This window comes from Drosophila grimshawi, unplaced genomic scaffold (assembly GCF_018153295.1).
Source record: "Drosophila grimshawi isolate 15287-2541.00 unplaced genomic scaffold, ASM1815329v1 contig_1377, whole genome shotgun sequence".
Taxonomy (NCBI): Eukaryota; Metazoa; Arthropoda; class Insecta; order Diptera; family Drosophilidae; genus Drosophila; species Drosophila grimshawi.
The window spans coordinates 11,233,412-11,254,996 of record NW_025062900.1 but is presented as its reverse complement, the minus strand read 5'-3'; the positions used below and the strand labels follow the sequence as shown (position 1 = coordinate 11,254,996).

The 21,585-nt window shown below is 38.0% G+C and overlaps 6 protein-coding genes across 6 annotated transcripts in view; 4 read left to right on the top strand and 2 right to left on the bottom strand.

The window, feature by feature from the left end:
* Nucleotides 1–492: 492 nt before the first annotated feature.
* LOC6561999 (transcription factor btd) lies at nucleotides 493–2,760 on the top strand. Its single transcript, XM_032736189.2, has 2 exons — nucleotides 493–2,064; nucleotides 2,128–2,760. Exons 1-2 carry the CDS (start codon nucleotides 668–670, stop codon nucleotides 2,399–2,401), a joined length of 1,671 nt encoding a protein of 556 aa, XP_032592080.1. The 5' UTR covers nucleotides 493–667; the 3' UTR covers nucleotides 2,402–2,760.
* Nucleotides 2,761–3,399: 639 nt separating this feature from the next.
* LOC6562000 lies at nucleotides 3,400–4,689 on the top strand. The gene is made up of 4 exons (XM_001988466.3): nucleotides 3,400–3,492; nucleotides 3,602–3,816; nucleotides 3,928–4,334; nucleotides 4,412–4,689. Exons 2-4 carry the CDS (start codon nucleotides 3,610–3,612, stop codon nucleotides 4,674–4,676), a joined length of 879 nt encoding a protein of 292 aa, XP_001988502.1. The 5' UTR covers nucleotides 3,400–3,492; nucleotides 3,602–3,609; the 3' UTR covers nucleotides 4,677–4,689.
* Nucleotides 4,690–4,817: 128 nt separating this feature from the next.
* On the top strand, nucleotides 4,818–5,994 carry LOC6562001. The gene is made up of 4 exons (XM_001988467.3): nucleotides 4,818–5,044; nucleotides 5,113–5,342; nucleotides 5,408–5,584; nucleotides 5,647–5,994. The coding sequence occupies exons 1-4, from the start codon at nucleotides 4,832–4,834 to the stop codon at nucleotides 5,897–5,899; spliced, it is 873 nt and encodes a 290-aa protein (XP_001988503.1). The 5' UTR covers nucleotides 4,818–4,831; the 3' UTR covers nucleotides 5,900–5,994.
* Nucleotides 5,995–6,386: 392 nt separating this feature from the next.
* LOC6562002 lies at nucleotides 6,387–7,768 on the top strand. Its single transcript, XM_001988468.2, has 4 exons — nucleotides 6,387–6,623; nucleotides 6,684–6,910; nucleotides 6,970–7,146; nucleotides 7,404–7,768. Exons 1-4 carry the CDS (start codon nucleotides 6,414–6,416, stop codon nucleotides 7,654–7,656), a joined length of 867 nt encoding a protein of 288 aa, XP_001988504.1. The 5' UTR covers nucleotides 6,387–6,413; the 3' UTR covers nucleotides 7,657–7,768.
* LOC6562003 (2-oxoglutarate and iron-dependent oxygenase JMJD4 homolog) lies at nucleotides 7,679–9,194 on the bottom strand. The gene is made up of 2 exons (XM_001988469.2): nucleotides 8,573–9,194; nucleotides 7,679–8,513 (listed from the first exon to the last, which is right to left on the bottom strand). Exons 1-2 carry the CDS (start codon nucleotides 9,181–9,183, stop codon nucleotides 7,820–7,822), a joined length of 1,305 nt encoding a protein of 434 aa, XP_001988505.1. The 5' UTR covers nucleotides 9,184–9,194; the 3' UTR covers nucleotides 7,679–7,819.
* A 1,647-nt stretch (nucleotides 9,195–10,841) lies between these two features.
* The window catches only part of LOC6562014, a 58,409-nt gene continuing 47,665 nt past the window's right edge, over nucleotides 10,842–21,585 (bottom strand). The window contains exons 9-11 of the mRNA XM_032735984.2: nucleotides 15,881–16,142; nucleotides 14,658–14,733; nucleotides 10,842–11,659 (exon numbers count right to left, since the gene is read on the bottom strand). Of these exons, the coding sequence (XP_032591875.1) occupies nucleotides 11,431–11,659; nucleotides 14,658–14,733; nucleotides 15,881–16,142 (567 nt within the window). The 3' untranslated portion in view covers nucleotides 10,842–11,430. The remainder of the gene's footprint in view (nucleotides 11,660–14,657; nucleotides 14,734–15,880; nucleotides 16,143–21,585) is intronic.

Here is a 21,585-nt window from a genome sequence, read left to right as displayed (position 1 = left end):
AGAGATATATTAGAATTGCGGTTAGTCACATGAAGATAGGCAAAGAAAACATCAAATATTTGTCTGGTTTTTGAGTAAACACTATAAATTGAGGTCTTAAAATATATAAAAAATCAATGTACTTCTAATTTTGCTGTGAAGTTTGCAACGCAATCCGACCCCATAGTGTATATATGTTATTGATCTGTTGACCCAGACGAATCGATATATCAATATTCGTCTGTATGTCATTTTCAATGCAATCAAGTTCAAGTTCCTCAGCTTAAAGGCTATCTTTATGTAATCGACTGTTTGCTATAAAGACAGTATATAGATCGGTGCCTGGCGGAATTGATCATTATATCAGGATTTGATCATTATCCATACAACATTTTTTGTTTATCAAATAACTTTTAATTCTAGGATTATAACTACAATTCTTTATACACAGGCATAAATTAGTATTGATTAAATTTTTATGTTTTCTTTCAGGTTTATAAGCCGTGTCTATAATAATTTTAAAACTCGAAGGCAGCCACAATAACAAATAAGAATAAGTATAACTGGAGTAGAAGAAATCGAAGAAGAAGAAAACTGACAACAATTGAGCAACTACTGAGAAACGATAAAGGACAAGAACAACAAGAACAACAAGAACAAAACTGGGTTAACAGTTTTTGAAACAGTTATGAGAGAGAAAGACCACTCACCAAGAAAGATGCTTCCTAGCCCAAAACAGGGCTGCGTATACCCTGCCTTAGGATTAATACCCACATCGTATATATCACATGTACCTTATGATCTGTCCGCCTCAACGACGGCGGCAACAGCGACCAGCAGCATGACGACAACAACAGCGCGACAACTGCAACAACAACACCAGCAACACCAACACCAACAACAACACCAACAACATCAACAACAACACCAACATCATCATGGCAATAAAGCAAAACGACGCAGCAGCTACGATCAACCGTTGGATTTGCGATTGGCCCACAAGCGTCGCCAGCTGCTCGAGGCGGAGGAGCTGGAGCAGAAGCAGCAACAGCAGCAACAGCAGCAGCAGTTGGATGATGTGGACGAGCATCCTGCACAGCCGCTGGAGGATGAGAATAGCAATTTGATAATGTTCGCCACGCAGCGTGTCAAGGAGAAGGAGCTAAACAATAATCATATAGCCGCCTCACTGGCCGATCTGGGCTTCGATATGAGTCGCAAGATGTTGCGGGCATTGCGTGAGGGTGTTGCCACGCCCCCAGCGCCAGTGCCAGCGCCCACAGCGACAACGCTACTGGAGGCAATGAGTAAAACGCTGCCACTGCAATATCGCAATGTATTCCATCAAGCAGCAGCGCCGCAACCGCAACCGCCGCCGCCGCCACCTCCACCTCCGCAAGCGTCCAGTGTTGCAGCAAGCGATTTTCCATTTCGTCATCCGCTGAAGAAGAGCGACCTGAGTTGTTGGGGCAACAGCAACGAACCGAAGCTGGAGCCACATCCCCAACTCCAGGAGTTTCAGACGCGACGCAAAGCCAAGCAGCGACAAACGCCCACAGCAATTGCCAGCAGCAATCCATTGGCGCCGCAGCAGCAACAGCAACAGCAGCAGCAGCAGCAGCGCAACAAGGATCGATATACGTGCAAGTTTTGTGGCAAGGTGTTTCCACGCTCCGCGAATCTGACGCGACATCTGCGCACCCACACGGGCGAGCAGCCGTACAAGTGCAAATACTGCGAACGTTCCTTTAGCATCTCCTCGAATCTGCAGCGTCATGTGCGCAACATCCACAACAAGGAGCGACCCTTCAAGTGTGAGATCTGCGAACGCTGCTTTGGCCAGCAAACGAATCTCGATCGCCATCTCAAGAAGCACGAATCGGATGCGGTGTCGCTGAGCGCGCTGAGCGGGGTAAGCGAGCGGATGCATTGCATAAGACGCTTCTGTGAGAATCCCAGCGAGGAGTCCTATTTCGAGGAGATACGCTCATTTATGGGCAAGGTCACGCAGCAGCAGCAGCAGCAGCAGCAACAGCAGCAGCAACAAGAACAGCAGCAGCAGCAGCAGCATCAGCAACATCAACAGCAACAACAACAACAAAAACAACAACAACTACAGTCACTGCCTTTGGCAACGCAATCACGCAGCTCTGCATCATCGAGCTGCTCAGCCTCAGACACGCCCACATCCTCGCATACGCCCACGCAATCATCGGAGTCAGCGGAAGCGCTGGCGCTGGAGCTGAAGCGACTGCAGGCAGAACAGGAGCAACAGGACGAGGCGGATGAGGAGTCGGAGGAATCCAAGTCCATACAGCAATTGAAACAAACGCTCGCCTCCAAACTATTTCCCACAACAGCAACAGCATCAACACCAGCAACAAAAGCAGCCGAAAAGCTAACGGTCAAGCAGGAACCCTAAAATCCCAAATCCTGAACTACAAGAAAAGCAAAAAACAAGAAAGAAAATCGATCTTCGGCATGCCGAATTTGTCGTACTCTTGCAGCAAGTAATTAACCTAAAAGCAGTCTAAATTTTGATAGTATTTAATATAGTTGTCCGATGTTGATAAATGTTGGGAGCAATATAAAACTTGACTTGATTTTTAACCTGCACCAATTAAAGATATATGTTCCAAGCTTCAGCAAAGTGGCTTCAATACTGACCGAGTTCACATAGTTGGCTAGACAGACTATGCTTTATGCAATAGCTAATATACCTTGTATATTATCCTCTGCAAGAGTATTAAAAAAGAAAAAAACAAACACAATTTCCTAAATGGCAACACAAAAAAAAAACTATTTGCAGATCGTATAAACATATACACATATATATATACATATATATATATATATATATACTTGTTTAGCTGTAAATATATATTTTATATTTTGTAATTTGTAATTTTTATATGTTAAATGTTAATCTGTGTATAACGAATTGTACAAACAAAAAAAAACAAAAAAAAACAAGACAATTGGCAATTGTACTATATCGATTTTATATGTACGTAGTAATTTAAGCATTGGTATTTTTTGTATATACACGAAAGCGACACTCGAGACATGTACGTAAAATGACAGCAACAAGCGCCCACTGTTTAAATAAAAAGTTACAAGTTTTTTGAAATTTACTAAAAAAAAAACAGTCTTATTTTTAATGTTTAGCCTCGGCCATCTAGTGTGTAGTAGACGAACTGAATGTACTGCGAAGTGGCGCCATCTAGGTGAAATGGTTGCCAGGTGAGAGTAAAAGCTGCGTAGCGTGAAGTTGGCTGCAGTACATTGAAACTGCACAAGATAACATTTTGAAAATTGTAAAAGATTTCGAATACAAATTACAAAGTTCACATTTTAATGAATTCCCAATTATTTTCGCATATTTCATTCAAATTATATGTGGACCTGCTCGCTGTTAATTACATTTCAACAAGCTGTTAACAGTTAACAGTTGATCTGCAGCTGATCGACGAAAGGGCAAAAGATTAGTTAAACAACGATCAATAAACCAAAGTAAATAATGCCGAAACATTTACCACTCTGGCGATTATGCGAAACATGAATACAGCGACTATCAACAATGGATTTAATTCAGCAAATAACATTTATTTTCTTTGCACAGCACTAAAAATGACAGCGCAGCTAACAACGATAACTGAAACAGCTGATCTAAAGGCGCTCCGAGAACTTTACGAACAAGAATGGCCCAAACACTGTGTTGGCCACTTCTGGTTGGACAACTATGTGCACTGGCTGGCCAAAGAACCGCAGCTGAAGCATCTCAAATTCTACACACTAAACGGAGACTGGCGTCGGGATGGACTCTTTATCTTGGTGGTTTGTATTTGAATTTCTAAAGATTCATTTAATGGATTTTATTACAGATACAAATCTCTTACGTCTTAGGCAGCTCTTTATATAATTCACCTAACTATTCCAACTATTTAGCATCGCTATCAACTGTTCTTCAGCAATTTGAGCAGGCAAAGGACGCCTGAATTGCGGTCAGCATTGGGATTGCTGAACTGGACAGTTGGCTATAAGGTCAGCGCCTTACACCAGACACATCACAGCATCTACAAGGAGTTTCAAGTGGAACGTGGCCTATGTTTAGAACGTGAAATGAAGACCATTATGTATCGCCTGCCCTGCGAGAAGGCCAATGAACTGCAGATTAACTGTCCATTTGGGTATTACTTGGACAGCGTGCGATTGGAGCACGCCGATCTGATCAACGATCGCTGGTCAGCGCGTCATCCTGGCTCCTTGAAGCTGATCCAGCTGCTGATTGAAAATAACACTAGTGTGGGACTCTACGAACAGAAAACGGATCAGCTATGCGCCTGGTGCTTAAGGTTGGTTATAAAAATAATGAAGAAAGAACAGAAAGTTTTTACTTATTCATCCTTGTTGCCACATCTTTGTTTAACAGACTACAAAGCGGTTTCCTGGGCGCTCTGGAGGTGCTTCCCACACATCAACGTCGCGGATTTGGAATGCTAATAGTCGCTGCCATATCAAAAGACATAGCATGCGACTTGAACCAGGATGTCACAGCTTTAGTTAATATACAAAATCCAACTGCTTGTAGGGTATTCGATAAACTGGACTTTGAGTTGCTAAGCGACGAGCATTATTTCTGGAGCATGTGTTTGCCAAGAGCAGATGGCTCCATAAAATGGCCGGCAAATGAGTAAATGAGCAGACGAGCCAGAGAAATGATATCCCTTATCTATATATGTATATTTAGATAAAGATTTCAGATTATTATTATTCAAGAAGCGAGAAAGTAACTGCCATATAAGAGGAAACAACCAAGTCGCAGTTGTTTAGTGGCATCTCATCATCAAATATGGCCGAGTCAGCGAAATTGCAATCGGTGGATCTGCAAGGACTGCGCAATCTGCAGGCACTGTACAGGAGGGATTTACCCAAGCATTGTCAGGAATTTTATATTCTAAAGAATTTCATTGCGTTTCTCAAAATCGAGCCGGAAATGAAGCATTTGAATGTATACACTTTAAGGGATCAGCGTGCTAAAGAGCTGGGACTCTTTCTGATCGTGGTAGGTACACGATTAGCTTATGCTGCAATAGTACAGTGGAAGCTCGCTAACTTGAACTTTAATTCAAGGATCGGTATCAGCTGTTTGTGGGCTGCCTGGGCGAATGCTTGAATTTGTTGGAGCTGGCTCTAAATTTGCTAGATTGGTCAAAGGGTCTGCTCTGCTCAACAATCCCAGATCGTTATATGTCAACTGTTTTCAAAGTGGTGCAGCAGAAGGGATTAACAGTTGACTATCATCATCGGTCCCATCTTTATCATTTGCCAGCGAAGCACGCTCAGCAGCAGCTCCAAGTCAAGTAGGTTATTGATCCACCCACATGGATTGATCGCCAAATTTATTCGATATTAACTTTTTTAACAGATGTCCAACTGGTTTCTATCTGCAATCATTAACTGAACGGGATGCACATCTGATCAATCAGGAATGGTCATATAACCAGGAGGGTTCCCTCTACTTTATCCAAAGGCAAATACGCCTCTGTCCCAGCATGGGATTATACGACAATGAAACCCACGAACTGGTCGCATGGTGCATCAGGTCTGATGTGTTCTTCAAACTGAATAATTAAACCAATTAACTTTAAATTACATCTTTTGTAGAGACCAAGATGGTCTTCTGACCGTTTTGCAGGTGAAGCAGACGCACCAGCGACGTGGTTTTGGCAGCCTCATAGTTCAGGCACTTTCGCAACGCATCGCTGAGTTGGGTGATGATATCATCGCTGAGATCTATCCCGGGAATCTGGCATCTGTGCGCATATTTGATAAGTTCGGGTTTCGGATGATTGACCATTGCCACTGGCTGAACATTCAGCCTGAGAACGGCGATTTCACCTGGCCAGATGGACAATAATTTCTGGAATATTTATGTATATTTATGAGCAACTGAGTAAAATATGCTCACTATATATAATATAAACATTTATTCATTTGTACATTGTTTATAATTCATACACAATTAAAAATTTGAACAAAACCGCTGTAAATACATCAATTAGTTAATTGTTTAATGATGTAAAATACTCGATAAGAATAACCGATGAACACAAACTAAAGCCACTCAATAAGCTTATCTCGGTAAATACTCGCTTATACACTGAGAGACTAGAAGCGATATCAAAACTATAATTCACTAACTGACAAGCGACAAACGATTTTACTAATTTGTCTGTTTCTGTAGTAAGCAGCAAATGAAGTCTGTCAAGAAAGCTCTCAAAGATTAGATGATCTCACGCTCATCGTGTTGCTCTCTTTCTCTCTCCCTCTCTTTGCTCTCTCTTTCTCATTGTATTTTACAAATCTTTCATATAAAGAGCACCTATGTTTGAATACAGCTCAGTTTGTCTCGCTGAGTGAACGTTTATGGAATGGCGCCTGAGCTGCAAGCAGTTGGCCTTGAGGAGCTACAAGGATTTCAGCAACTTTACACACAACAATGGCCCAAATATTGTGCTGAATTCTATTGCCTTGATAATTTTATAGGATTTCTCAAGTTTGACCCGCACATTCGCAATGTTAAAGCCTACACACTGTCCGACGATCAGAGAGCCAAAGACGCAGCTCTCTTTGTGATTGTGGTTAGTCATCGTGTCTAAAGAGATAACGTGGTTTATAATGTTGTCTATTGCCACTTTTAGGATCGCTATCAGCTGTTTATGGGTTGTCTGGGCGATTCAATGGAGCTGCTGAAGCAGGCACTAAATTTGGTTGATTGGTCAAACGGTCTCAAATGCAGTTCTGTTCCAGCTCGATATATAACAACACTTCAGAATGTGGTTCAGGAGAGAAATCTTAAAGTGGCCTTCAACGATGTCACAAACCTCTACTATATGCCACAAAAGGAAGCCTCCGCGCTACAAATTGAGTTAGTTTTGCAAAAGTCTCAAAAATCTTGCTTGAAAAATGAGGTTAATATTTGCTTAGAGTTGCAGATGGCTTCCAGTTGGCAAATCTAAGTGAAAAAGATGCGGATTTGATTAATGATGAGTGGCCCAATCATCATGTGGGTTCCTTGTACTACATCCAACGACAGATTCGCTTGTGCGCAAATGTTGGATTATATAGAACGAACAGCCAGGAATTGGTGGCCTGGTGTATCAGGTAAGCAGTTAACTTGAGTGGTCATTCGGATACTAGAACATCAATCACTTAGCAATTATCAATTCTCAATAGATTAGATTAGATTGAAAACAAACTAGTTGTCATTAATTTTCATCAATTAATCAGTCTAAAAATCTTCTTTTTGAGTTATTTTTCATAGTTAAAGAAGTGCATACTTAGAAAATATGACATTCTAGTATCCGAACAATAACCTGAACGAAAGAAAGATAACTTAAACTGATCTTTAATATGCGTAGACTGCAAGGCGGCTTTTTGGGCGCACTGCAGGTGAAGAGTTCTCACAAGCGACGTGGCTTTGGCAGTCTGGTCACCAAGGCGATGTCCAAGCGCATTGCCGCCTTGGGCCAGGATGTGATGGCACTCGTCAATCCAGAGAATAAACCATCTTACGCAATGTTCGATGCGCTGGGCTTCAAGGTAATCGATCAGTGTTATTGGCTGAGAACTGAGCCCGTGACGGGCGAGTTTATCTGGCCGGATGGGCAATAAATCCAGTACTCTATGGTTACATATATATGTGTATCTGTATGCGTCTGTGTATGATGTGTATACATATACAATACATTTCATAATAAATAAATTACAATATACAATAAAATCGTACAAGCTACATTGTATATGAATACAACTTTGGTATAAAAATATGCCAAGGCTATGCGTTTGTTGGCAGCTGCTGCAACAGACGTTCGCAGCGTTCGTTGAGCTGCGCAGGACACTGTTGCACACTCGGCTCGTGCAGCATTGTGTCCTTGAGGAGACGTTGCACACACTCGAGATCGTATTGCACATGATAATCGTTCATCTCATATTTATCAAAAAGTAAGAGGCTGTTTTTGGTCGTCGTTGTTGTTGTTGTTTGTTGGTCTTTAAGCCTGGCGGCGATTCGGCGGGCAACTATGAATTCCAAAAGCTCTATAAAATCGAGGTAGTTAATGCCAAAGCTGGCGCGCAACATGGTCTGGCAGTGTGCCTCAAAGTTGTCCATCTGCTGGCAGTCGGCGATCTCTTTGCGTACATCCTTCAGATTGCCCAGTAAATTGCTCCAGACACGAGCAATATTACAAGCATTGAACCAGTTGTGATTGACGGAAATGGTGTCCGTCATATTCCACACCTGATGGTACCAGCCGCTCGGCACAAATATCGCCTCATTGGCCGTCTGATTGATGGTGAAATAGCGCACCTTGTGCTCCTCCAGCTGCGACTCATCGATGCTGAACGGCAGATTTCGCAGCCGGTCGGCCAGTTTGAGTTCCTCGCCGGGCGGCATAATAAGCCATTTCTTGTGACCCACTATGTTGGTGGACCAGCTGAACGAGCCAAACACATCCGAATGAAAGGACGTCCTGCAAGCAGGCAGTGAAAATATTGTTGTGTCTATTCCCAAAGTGTTGCTGCCACTTACCAGGAATCCTTCGGTCCCATATAGACAAATCGGTAATCGTCTTTCTGCTCCGCAATCAGCTGCTCGTTCAGCCAGTCGGATGCAAAATATTTGGGCACCTTGTAGAACTCATAAGACGGCAACTGGGCAGCCAGATGCCAGTCCTTGAGGTACAGATTATCCTTTAACTTCACATTGAAGTTCGGCTCCAGCTGCACCCTTGAATCGAGCACGTTGCTTTGCCAGCGTGCTAAAAAATCGTGGAATTTTAATTCCAATTTGGCGTGACTATTAAAATAGGTCGCATTGCAGTCGGCGACTGGCACGGCTAGATTGCCGATGCGACGCCTGAGGTAGTCGAAATTGATGTGGCCACCAGTTGAGCAATTATCGTTCGCATCTCTTCCGTTGTTGTTGTTCTGTTGCGCCCAATTGCGGCACTCCCAACTGTTGGAGACATCTGTAATGATGACGGGCCAGTTGGGCCGCATGTATTTCCAATAGAATTCGTTGTAGCTCAGCTCGGCGGCGGCCCGTCGCTCGATAATCCAATTTCTGTTGTCCACATCCAGCTGAGAACTCTGTTCTGGTTGCAGCGCCAGCAGCTCCGGCGCCGCCTTCTCCGACGCCATGTCAGAAAAGCCCAAAAAAAAAAAGAAAATGTAAACAAAATATGAGTTGAGATTGGCGAGTGTGCTACAAGGTCATGCGAGAGAGTGTGTAACCGGTTTGCCCTCTCTTTGCGCAATATCTATAGTAGCATTTTGAAGTATTTGATAGTAAGATAATAATAGTTTTTTGTGTTGCTATAAAGTGATAATCAATCAGGTTTGAATGGCCAAATAGACTTTCAAGTTCATTACATTACATTAATTCATTAGATATTTCAATGTGCTACAGCAGCTGTGACGTCACGTTCCTCTATCATTTGAACGAAGCTGCGCAGTGCGCAATCCTCATATTCATGCAGTCCAGTGAGGAGCAAATATGTTAAGTGCTTTACAAACTGCTATTGACTGCATAACAGACTACTGTTAAGTGTGTAGCTTATACACATGCTTAGCCAATACACAAACCAGCCAACCGATTTAAATTTGAAATGAAAAATACACTTTAAAATTTTGTTTTACTGCATTCTGTTTGCCATTTTATTGAAATTTATTCGCTTAACATTTTACCCATTATCAAGTTTTAACTACAATTTGGATTTACATACACTATATTCATTTCATTAGTATGTGTGTGTGTTTGTGTGTGTGTTCTCACTATATGCAATAATCCACAAATTCACATTATGAAGTGACGCTTGAAGAATTCAAATCGAAGGTTTATTTGTGTAATTATGTATGTGTTTGAGCTTGTGTATAAATTGCATCATGTTCTATATATATATATATGTATATATATATATATATTTGCATGTATGCATGTATGTGGGTGTAAACTTTACAGATATTTTTATGCCCTCGCCTTGTAGGCAAACATTTTTAGACTAAGAACTAACGCTTGACTAACAACTTAGATAGTACAATGTAATTGTAATTTAATTCAATATTCATATTTAATTCTTTTACTAGAAAACTATAGGTTTTGTTATTTTTGTCTTCATAAATTATACCAAACGGTGTGTGATACTGTGGTAAAAATGTTATATACAGATAAATACATACAAAAATCGTATAAAATACGTCATAAAAAATTGTAACAATAGTCGGTTTTTATATATTTTGGCATAGAAAATGTACAATTATTGAATTTGCTCATTTAATTTCATTATATATATATTTATTTACTTAAAGACTACGCACATTTGACTAGATGTTTTATTTTTCTTTGTAGGTTTAGAAGGTACAGAGATACTGACAGAGTTTTCTTTTATTTTAAAGGTTTTCTTTTATGGGGAGGGGGAGAAGGTATTTGTTTATAATAATACTCGAGAGTGACAAAAGTTAGCTATTTGGAATTACCAAATCCAACCTACATTTAGTATATACAATTTTGTGGCATGCAGTTGAGGCGGCTGCCACGCCTACTTTGGCTTACTGACTAATTTAGTGTGTGGTACGCTATTGATTTATTCAGTATTCATGCATTTTTACAACTGCTCGCAACTGTTTAAAAAATGTGTAACTAATTAATTAATAAACATTTATTTAATGCCTCGCCTTAGATGCGCAAAGCCTTCAGTAATTTCCTATTAATAATTGTATATATATATTAATAGTATTTATAATATTTATAATATGAATATTATTTAATGTAAGTGTATGCTTTCCCACTTTTCAATATTTGCATCAACATTAATCTAAGAAAATTATTTAATTATAGTTTTATTACATACTTGATATGTAGTTTTTCATACAAACTAAATCAATCAAATCGGAAACATAATGATAATAATTGATAATGATTTTTTTGTTCATTTACTATTTAGCATGTTTGGTCCAGTTGAAAGTCGCAATTGGGATTTAAATTGAATTTCTTGTGGGTGTTGACAGAAAACCGTTAATTAAGCTGCTTGCAGGTGGCATATAAATAAATTGGGTGTACTCATTTCTTGGCAGTCTGTAGATTGTCACAAAAAACATAACCGAAAATTCGAAGGGTTTACATAGAACCAAGAGAGAATTATCCAAATACTTAGTACTTAGTCTAAACTATACTTAAAGCTTATACAAACCATAGCTAGGCCACCTTATCTCAACTAGAATGCAATTCATTTTAATCAATATTCTACTATATATAGGTATATAGTTATATATATTTATTTATTATATTTTTTATATGCAGCAAAATCGCTTCGTTGCATGCCCCGCCAGTTACTGTAACTAAAGTCTGGCCTATTGTACAACCTGTCTTAATTTATGTCTTAAATTTAATTAGCTGGAAGTACAATTATATGGATCGTCAGTGCGAAAATTGGGATGATCTTCATAGGGCTTGATCCCAGCTGCCTTCTTTTCATCACGTATCTTCTCCACCTGTTGCATGACGCGCAGAAAATTGCCGCCAGCCAATTTGGTCAGCTCATCGATGGTCCAACCACCTCCTAAGAGTTCAGCAAATAGCGTTGGATACGAGGATACATCCTCCAGGCCTTTGGGTGTACTGTAAGCAAATAGAAAGGGAATTTGAAGTCATACTTTCGTTTTTGGTTAAGAAATCAAAGGTGGATCCAAGAAACAAGCTAAACAAACAAGCAACTTCATGTCAATATGGACATATGATTTCCACCTATGAGCCACAGCTAAGGAAACAGTCTTTACTTATACATTTATATAAATATATAATACCCATGACTCACCAGACTCTGGATCAAATCAGCAAATTTAAATGTTGTATAATTATTTTTGACTTCACACCAGAATTTAATAGAAATTATTTCCCTTCCCTGAGCGTCCGAGCGTAACCAAATTTCTTTTAAAAACCCAAAAAGAAAATCCTGTCAAAAACGGGCAACTAATCTAATAAACTTGCTGAAATTCCTTAAATTATAACCAATAAAATATTCCACACACGTACACATGCCACAAATACGCACATACAGCATTGTCCTCAGAAACAATTCATTTACTTAATGCCAAAAATTGTCATAAAAATTAAATAAAATGCAAAGCCACAGGCAGAAATGTGTCCAAGAACTGTTTGGATAATAAAGCAGAAATTTATGTATGTCTGAGCCACAGAAAACAAATAAATAACAAACAAACCAAACGATACCAAATAAATAATAAATTAATACTTCTGGCTTCTCACTTGTAAGGAATGCACAAATAAATAATAATTTACTTTTATTATGCAGCGTTTAGGCAACGTTTCAAATGACATGGAAATATTTAATGTCTGTGCGTACTTGGTATACAGGGTGTATTTTTTGTAAGTTTTATAAGTACATAAAGTATGTGGGCTATTTAAAAAAATATAAAGAGTGCTTAACTATTTTGGTTTCTTTTCAAAATCAATGCGCTGACTATTTAGTTGTAGTTCAAAAACTGCTCCAGCTTTATCGAAAGTTTCGGACTTTTGAGACACTTTGTATGTAATATAAATTACTTCGTTAAAGTACTTCGAGCATTCTTCAAAATGCCAATATAAAATCAATTTAAGTCACTTGCCTTTAGTTGGTTTTTATATTTATATACCATTGAAAATATATTAAAAATGTACAATAAAGCAAAAGTTTGTAGCTGGCAGAAGCATCTCCGACTCCATAAAGTATTTGTATATATATATATATATATATATATATATATACACTATAATACGCTATAACTATAAACTAGAAACTATTTGTAGTTAGTGTAATTTTAAAGAAAACTTTAACTATTTCTCCTAGTCGAGCTCCCTCTCGACCTGAGCCTTGTTGCATGTCAGTAGTGGTTGCAATGCTGGCTGAGTTGCCTCTGCGGTTGCTATTGCTTATGTACACAAATATATAAACAATCGAAAATATTTCAGTTATCTACTTGCTTTTTGTGTGGCATTTCAATATTATTTTGTGTACTTGGTATATAATAACAATCATTTGCGGTTAAGGCATTTAGATTACATTCAATTAGAAGTTCACATGAATAATTAATTAGTAACTTCTGTGGTTGCATTGTTAGTATTCCTTATTAGTAATGGCTAATACATGCGATAAACTGAGCAAAACTGTGAAAATATGTCAAATGTCAGTGCAGCAGCAACTAGTGAAAATTGTTGCAACAAAATGTATGCAGCTACAAATGTTCATTGTTTGTTTAACGGGTCGAATGTCAGTCATTGAGTGAAGCGGAAACGTGGGGAAAAGCGGAAAAATACCATTTGACATTTTGTAATTTCATAGAATTTTACATTATTTATTGTGAAATTTTCGGGACTTGTACGTCACTCTTTATGTATATGTATGTGTGTATGTGTGTATGCCTGAATGTGCATGTCCTGCTGGGTGAGTGGCCTATAAATATTCATAAGCGCAATTTCAGTTTTGCGTTTTTTCTATTTTTTTTTTCTTTTTTGCAATATTCCCTTTGTTCGGCGCGTAAAATGAAGTTCGCTTCGCATGGAAAATTGATTTACACGAAAATTGTTGTTAAAAATGTTCATTTGTATATAACACATTGCAACAACAATTACAACAAAGTCCGGCATTTTTTTTCGCTACACAATATAGTATAAATATTTAATTGAAAAACACGCAACAAATGAAAAGGCTGCCGCACAGGCACAGATAACGATCGGAAATTCAATGTTGTTCAATGTTTTCGTCGATTTGCTGTTTTAGCCATGTGTCCAGCATGAAATGCAGTGGCACGAAAATGTATGCAAATTCACTGCCTGGCCTCCACTAAAATAATTCTGATTCATGATAACGATAATAAGAATATGTCAGAAACAATGCTGTCCTCAAACAAACAAAACAAGTTGTGTGGACGGCATTACAATAATGTTTCCGTAAAGGGCTGAACGGTTGAATTGTGTACAAAAATATGGAGAAACTTCTTGGTGCATTTTACGATAAGCATAAAATTTACCTTGGCTTAAAATAACTTTAATGCTATAAAGATCATCTTCATAGAGAATGTGTTCATTAAAACAGCTGGTAGAAATATTGCCTTGGCTTCAAAGTTGTGTACAATTATAAAATCAGCTATATATTATAGAATAAGAGTTTTGGAGTGCTTTTAAAAGATAAGATTACAATAAAAATAATACGATAAATGGGTTTTAATTGTTGCATGCAACAGCAAAAAGTTGCTGAACAAATAAATCAGCCCTGAGGTCGGCAGCATAATTATCTGCAGCCTTTTCTCCCTATTGAATTGGATACCTTAACGAGCCTCAATATGAATTGCCACCCGCAATATGCCAATGTTAAGCTCCTGTACTTAAATAGAATCAATTAATAACTTAAAAACCACCTGAACTGTGAGTGAGACACTGAGTGAGAGAGGGAGAACTCTGTCTCTGTGTATGGGTGTGTGTGAAAGAGAGAGAGAGAAACGCCAAGTGCTTTACAGTTTCAGTTATTGACTCGAAGGCGAGCCGGGTGGCAGTTGAAAACCGTTGAAGCTTGTGGTCGAGGAAAATGCGCATTTAAGTGAAATAAATGACTTTTACTTACTAATTAATGCCGTCATAGCCGGCGCCGAGGCCAACGTGATCGATGCCAGCGACGCGCTTAATGTGATTAATATGCGCTGTATATGAATAATAAGTGTATGTGTGTGTGTGTTGGCCATTTTGCATTTGGTCAGCAGGATATCGAATGACAGGGTTGCCATCAACATTCGGTCATCATCGTCATCATCATCGTTGTTGTTGTAGTTGTTGTTGTTGTCAAGTTCATTAAGTACCATTGTTAAGAGAGCACAGTTTGGTTGGTATTGTTATGGTTGACATCATCGCCATAAGCCATCGTTATTAAAATTGTGCAAATTGTAAATGTGTCCACAGCGCAGCGCGGCAATGCCATGATGAAAAGATGCAAAGAGAAGCAAACAAATCATGTGGCATTAGACAACTTCACAATAAATTTGAAAATACGAAAAAAACGCGACGAGAAGGAAAACAGCATAAAATTGTGATATTTATTGTGCAAGAGCTCAAATACTCTTCAGAAATAATACGCATACAATTAAATGGAAGTATATATGATAAAAATTAATATGCATATGTGGAAAACAGATAAATGTTTTAATGAAAAAACTAAATTGAATAAATTTAGGAGAACAATTTCAATTCTGATCTCATATTTAAAAATATTTATTTATTGAAGTGTGTCTGCTTCACTCATCAAATTCAAATACCCTTCTGTCTGGGCTATGGAGCAGAAGCCACCGATTTGTGTGGCAGCCACCGAAAGCGGAAGTGATTACGTTCGCTATTTTGAGAGCGTGTCAAAAGCAATGACAAAACAAAATTGAAGAAAAGAAGACGAAGAATAGCTGACAGCACAAGCCGAGAGGCAATAACGAACTAGCTGAAACAATGGCCAGTGGACAATCAGTGGTGCTGGCATTTCTTGTGGCTGTGCCACATAAACCACTTCAAGTCAGTGGCGTTAATTGTTTTGGATGTTAAATGCACGAGATTTTTCAGAGTTCACAAATTACACAACTTGAGCACAACTGCAGTAAAAATTAAATTTTTAAATTGCTACATTTTTTCTGCTTTAGAAATGCAACAAATTTGGTACCTGCTCATTGGGGTATCAAATAATTAATATAATAAATAATGAATACTTAGTTATGATATTTTGTTTTTTAAAAATAAATAAAAAAAAGAAATAAGAGAAATGCTTTTAAATAAATACAATAATAGTTCATAATCTTAAGATCCCCTTACCGACTGCATCCTGAACGGTTGAGTTGTCGCTACAAGACAAGAACTTGGAGTAGAAGTTGACCATGACGAGGCCACCATTTTTGGCCAGCGACTGCAGGATATCGTCCTGGACATTGCGACTCGTGTTGCACAGCTCGTAGGCCGAGGAATGGGAGAATATAACGGGTGCCTCGCTCACCTCGAGAGCATCGCGCATGGTGCCCTTGGACACGTGCGAGAGATCCACCATCATCCCCAGCCGATTCATCTCGCGTATGATTGTCTACAAAGAGAGAGAGAGAGAGGCGTGGAGGGAAAGTCGGATTAATGAAAGTTCGTTAGTCAGTGATTAGTTGCTGGTCAGCGTTGGCTGTGTCATTAAATGGCTTTCATATCAAAATGCGATGCCATAAACTAAGGCGATGTCATAAAACATAAGTAATGAGCATTGAATGATGCCACAAGCAGCCCAAGGAGCTCCAAACAGTTTCATTATGCATGTACTTTTATTTAACCTTTGACTGCCATCCATATGTCTAAGTAAATTGATATTGCTGTCGTTGTGTGTGCGTTGTGTGTTGAACTCCCTTCGCCCCGTTGTAATTTGTATTTATGCGCGGATTTATGGGCATCGCTGTGTGTTTGTGTGTGTGAGCTGTGTGTTTACTGTGCGTGTGTGAGCAGCTTACATAATTACTAATCTGATGCAAGTTTGCTGCCACAAATTTTGAGCAAATTAATTAGTTGGTTAGAAGATTAAGTTGAGCATGGCGATACTCATCAGGCACTCAAAGCGAGCTTTAAATGCACAAATTGCACATTCATATTGTGGAGCAGACCATCAATTCAATATGAAGTACGATTACAACTTGAGTCTCTATAATAGTAGATTATTAAGATATTTGCAATGATTAACAAACCACAACAAAATTATAAATTTCCTTAAGAAATACATAATTAATATTTAGTTGCCAAAGTTGAATAAGACTTGAGATTAAAGCAATTTCCCACTTCTGAAAGACCTAGGAGAAAAAAATTGGATAGAACTTTTGCACAGAGTCAGTAAAATGGAAATAAATTTGCAAAACGAACCAGAAATGCTAAACACACACCCACACAGACACACCCACACAGACACACACACACACAGACAATGTTTAGTTAGTCAGCTGTGTGTATTTTGTGTGCGATGCCGTCTCGTAGATAATTTTTAATTGCAGTTAGATAACGGTACTGAGATGTGACCATATAGTCAATAGCCAAACGAGCCGGCTGTTTATTTGCCGGTCTGTTTGGCCTTAAATTAGCTAACAAATTGCAGTTGGCCAAAATGCTCAATGGCCCCGATGCCTGTGCATTTAATGGGCGTGGCATTAAAGCGGTAAACACAGCCACAACTAATTGGGAGCCAAGTTTAATAGTGTGTGTGCGTGTGTGATTATGTATGAAAGTTGTGTTCCAGAAAATGTGTACTAAATGCTTATTGTCGCCTAATTACGCGCAAACATACACAGACACGCACACAATACACATAAATTTGGGCGGCTCAAGTGCCAGTGTACTAAACTATTGAGGGGGCGTGGCGTGGTTGACAGAGAAATATATGAATTGAAATAGATGGAGATAGAGACAGATACACAGAGAGACAAAGAGAGAGAGACACAGAGAGAGAGAGAGAGAGAGAGAGAAATGCCAGTTCTCTGTTCATTAAATCTTAATTAACGGTGCATGCTCATTTATATATGCGTGCACTGAAAAAAAACACGACTACAATTTATATAAACTTGATACTTATGATAGATCATCAATATTGTGTTCAGATATAAACTTTCGATTAGTCTAAATCGATGTAAAAAATTGTGGTTTTCATTGCTATTGGAAATGTATGTGTATCGATATTCGCGAACAGGCAAGTTATCGATAAAATGAAATCAACATTGGCTGAGTATTCAAATTGGACTTTCTATCACATATAATCTCTTGATCGGCATGTTCATACAGAGGGCTATAGCTATCAGGATTGTATACTGATCAAGGAAATATATTTTCCTTCTGTCCGTTATATACTTTATTAGTTATACCTTTATACCTTTTGTTAAACCTGTTATACCTTTTAAGTAATTCGCACTAGCTTGAGTTTGTTGTTGTCTTAAGTACATAGTCACTTTTAAAAACTTTGATAATAATAGCTTGCAAATTGTTGCAAATTTCTTGTTACTAACAAAACTATATATTGTTCCCCACCGTTTTTGTAAAATATCTTTGATTATGTAAATATTCCAAACACTGAAATGAATAGAATTGACTAAGCGCGAAGCCAAAGCCAATCGCCTAACTTGAATGCAACTCACTCAAATTTTGTACTTTCAAATGTTATTTGAATGGATTCCGTTTTCAAAGGGTTCTTCTCTTAGTGCATGTATGTTCAATGAGCTGTTTATAGTTACTCGAAGCAGTAAATTAAAATTACCAAATTATTTTGTGATTAATTACTAAGGCCATGACAAATTGTTTGCCAAAACGTTTTTGTTCATTTATATGATACGAAATATCCATTTGCAATCAAATTACGTTTTACATTTCATTTAGCAATTATAATAACTGTAATCAATTTTATTTGTAACATATGAAAAAGATTATTTTAAATATTTTTTTTTTCGGATTTAATTGCATTTATAATTGAGTCCATTGTATGGGCAACATGTCGTATGCTTAATACAATGTATTCGTATAGTAAAAAGGAAAAAAGTTATTGAATTTATAATTATGCTTAATGCATTAAGTGTGGTTCGCCAAATAATTGAAGATTGTTCAATAATATATAAGCATAAACCGATCGAAGTGCTGTAAAGTATTTTATATGCATGTCCTGCCCCAACCAGTCCTCCCTTGGAATTGTAAAACCTTATTAAACTTTACACAAAGCATTCAAAATTGCCGAATGGCACACAGAGAAATATGCGCTCACAATGGGCATCACAGGATTTGTTTTGAGTGACAGCCAAATTGAGGAGCAACATTTCACAATGCTCATTAATGTCAGACTTCGCTTCTACATCGATATGCCTCTCAGCGGGTTGGCTTCAACTACCGTTTCAGATACCGCTTCAGCTACTGCAGCGGCTTTAAAAGCTGTCAGCGGACAACAATTGGACGATGGTCATCCTGGCATTCAGTCACCGAGTTGACTGATGCCCATTTATTGCTACTTTGGCGCATTGTTGTCCTTTGTTAGCCATTTCCATTAGGTACGTCTGTGTAGACTTTAGCAAACATTTTTTTTACCTGGGTATTTAACTTATAAGCCCCTTGAAGAATATTTTATAAATTTCTAATATTTTGGGAAAAATGTTTTCGCCTCCACACAAATTACTACGCTCAGCAATTTCCCATTTTATATTAATTTTTAGTTTAACTGTCACTCTCCTCAATATAGCTTTTTTTTTATATTTTCCGAAAATTGCAGATTAAACAAATTTTCTTTTTTAATATTTAATTACCGATATTTTGTGTCCAATTCGCGTTTCCCATTTGAGTGTGTGTGTTGAATATAAAATTGTTATTATTAATTTTGAATTTTTGTTCAGCACTGATTTTTATGTAGATTATCCAGCGATTGCCATTTAATGCACTGGCAAATATTATAAAATATGCTTAGAGCTGTAATATTCCATTAGCAGAATCTCGCTGCAGATTTATGTTCATCGATAATAACAAATACATACATACATACAATTAAAATGAGTTTCATATTCAAAAAGTGCATTTAAGTTTGTTAAAATCTGCGCTAAAATTGAATAACACTGGCAAATAAATAAGCTGGTATGCCACAAATCGAGTTGGTGGACCATGCCCCCGCCCCCAACTCCCATGCCCCTACTTTAACCTCTCTGCAGCCGCCAAACCAACACACATGCAAAGTTATTCAGCTTACGTGCGGAGGCATTAGCGCAGAATGAAAAACTCATTAAAAACTTTAAATTGAAATAAAATAAAGTGCATATTTATATTTATATATTTTATTTACTGGCTTACAAATGCCTCACTGCATTTAACAATCTCCTGATACTGCGAAAAAATAAGGACAAAGGTTATAAGGTCTGCTATAAATAAAACAAGCAGATGTAGTAATTGATAAAATGCTTTACTCCACTTTGTAGCGATTTGTAAATTACTTAACATTATTTGTTTTTAATTTTATTAACAGTTATTGTTCAAAGAGTAAATTTTGTCAAAAAAGTGAATGGTTTCCAAAAGAAAAATTAGCATACAACTGTACTTAAGATTAAAAATGCAATTATAATATTTTAATTTAAATTTAATTTAAATAAACGTTATTTTATTTCTCAATTAAATCCGGATGAAAATTCGACCAGAAAAGATAAAAATTAAAGTTAATTCCGAAATTATAAATTATTCTGCTCAATATGTCAAGTATTTAGCAGGATATGCTGATTCTGTCCGTTTGATTTGTTATTATTGAAATCGCGTATTACCCATGACGTCACTTAATCTGGAATGTTGTGTCGCCTCGCAGGGGCCTTTTCAATTTACAAATAAGATTTCGTTGTCAGCAAGTTGGTTTTCACATTTTGCCAACAATTGTTAGAATAATGAGAGTCAGCTGAGTTTGTTATCTATCCAGTGCTTACGCAGCACACATTCAGCCACAGAAAATCCACACAGAATCGAGAGAATTTACCCAACAGCAATGACCTAATAAATCCGTTTTATGTCTTGCCGTGGCGCCGCCTCCGACTGGCCGGAAATGCCGGCGGCTGTGGTTTCTACTGTGCCACATTCACATCTCGCCCTCCTCCCTTCGATTCATATTCAAATTGGAATTGTGGGCGTGGCCGTGGGACCGCCATTTATTGACTGCGCCATTAGCTGCACTAATGATCCATTCAGGCACAACTGGAGCTGGAAAAGAAAAACCTGAAAGCGACCCCATATTCAAATTCAAATTCAAATTCGCTGGCAGCCAGTTCCAGATTCAGATACACAAACACACATCGACATTGTCAATATGCTTAATGGATTTTCAAATATTTAAACAGTGCTAACAACAACCGAGTTGCCATGCGGTTATTCACTCTGTTGGCTTCCAGACTCGAGACTGAGACTAAGCAGGAGGCCAACTGAACTGCCGACATGCCTTCAACTCCATTCTAAGTCTGGCTACCAGCAGTTGGCCAAATGCATTTGGCATATTTACGCATTTTATATAAACAAATAAATTAAATGTTATTTGTGCGGTTGCTTCCTATGGTCTTACTAATCACAATCTAACTGCAAATGGTTGGCAACATATACATATTCAAAATAAATATTATATTCACAAATAATGAGTTTGAAACTACTTTCTAATTTGTAGGCAAGCATTGTGCTTATAAATATATTATTGCATGGACATGCAAGGAGAAAATTATATTTTTCAGAGTACAAATTAAAGAGATTTTCAATAAAACTAAGATTTAACTCTTCAGTTTAAATATTTTGTCTGGGAGCTATTGGCAAATTTTTACGCTTTTATTTAACTTTGTAAAAATATACTTTCTTTAAGCTGTCGGTTGCTTAAATTGCAGCTGATAACTGATGGCTGTCGGCAATTGGATTTGATTAGCAATCAAATACTCGATTGCAACTGACTGTATACCTAAGCTCAACTGCAGGGCATATAACAACTTTTAGTATACTTAAAGATATTACTACTCAGACTCATG

Bases quoted from the DNA above. Each gene is read 5' to 3' on its own strand.
- LOC6562002 (XM_001988468.2), top strand. From the start codon at position 6,414: ATGGCGCCTGAGCTGCAAGCAGTTGGCCTTGAGGAGCTACAAGGATTT. The intron at 6,911-6,969 runs GTTAGTTTTGCA...ATATTTGCTTAG, and splicing joins GCCTCCGCGCTACAAATTGA to AGTTGCAGATGGCTTCCAGT. The intron at 7,147-7,403 runs GTAAGCAGTTAA...TAATATGCGTAG, and splicing joins TTGGTGGCCTGGTGTATCAG to ACTGCAAGGCGGCTTTTTGG.
- LOC6561999 (XM_032736189.2), top strand. From the start codon at position 668: ATGAGAGAGAAAGACCACTCACCAAGAAAGATGCTTCCTAGCCCAAAA. The intron at 2,065-2,127 runs GCAACAACAACA...GCAATCACGCAG, and splicing joins CAGCATCAGCAACATCAACA to CTCTGCATCATCGAGCTGCT.
- LOC6562001 (XM_001988467.3), top strand. From the start codon at position 4,832: ATGGCCGAGTCAGCGAAATTGCAATCGGTGGATCTGCAAGGACTGCGC. The intron at 5,045-5,112 runs GTAGGTACACGA...CTTTAATTCAAG, and splicing joins TGGGACTCTTTCTGATCGTG to GATCGGTATCAGCTGTTTGT. The intron at 5,343-5,407 runs GTAGGTTATTGA...CTTTTTTAACAG, and splicing joins CAGCAGCAGCTCCAAGTCAA to ATGTCCAACTGGTTTCTATC.
- LOC6562000 (XM_001988466.3), top strand. From the start codon at position 3,610: ATGACAGCGCAGCTAACAACGATAACTGAAACAGCTGATCTAAAGGCG. The intron at 3,817-3,927 runs GTTTGTATTTGA...CCAACTATTTAG, and splicing joins ATGGACTCTTTATCTTGGTG to CATCGCTATCAACTGTTCTT. The intron at 4,335-4,411 runs GTTGGTTATAAA...TTTGTTTAACAG, and splicing joins CTATGCGCCTGGTGCTTAAG to ACTACAAAGCGGTTTCCTGG.
- LOC6562003 (XM_001988469.2), bottom strand. From the start codon at position 9,183: ATGGCGTCGGAGAAGGCGGCGCCGGAGCTGCTGGCGCTGCAACCAGAA. The intron at 8,514-8,572 runs GTAAGTGGCAGC...GCCTGCTTGCAG, and splicing joins ATGGGACCGAAGGATTCCTG to GACGTCCTTTCATTCGGATG.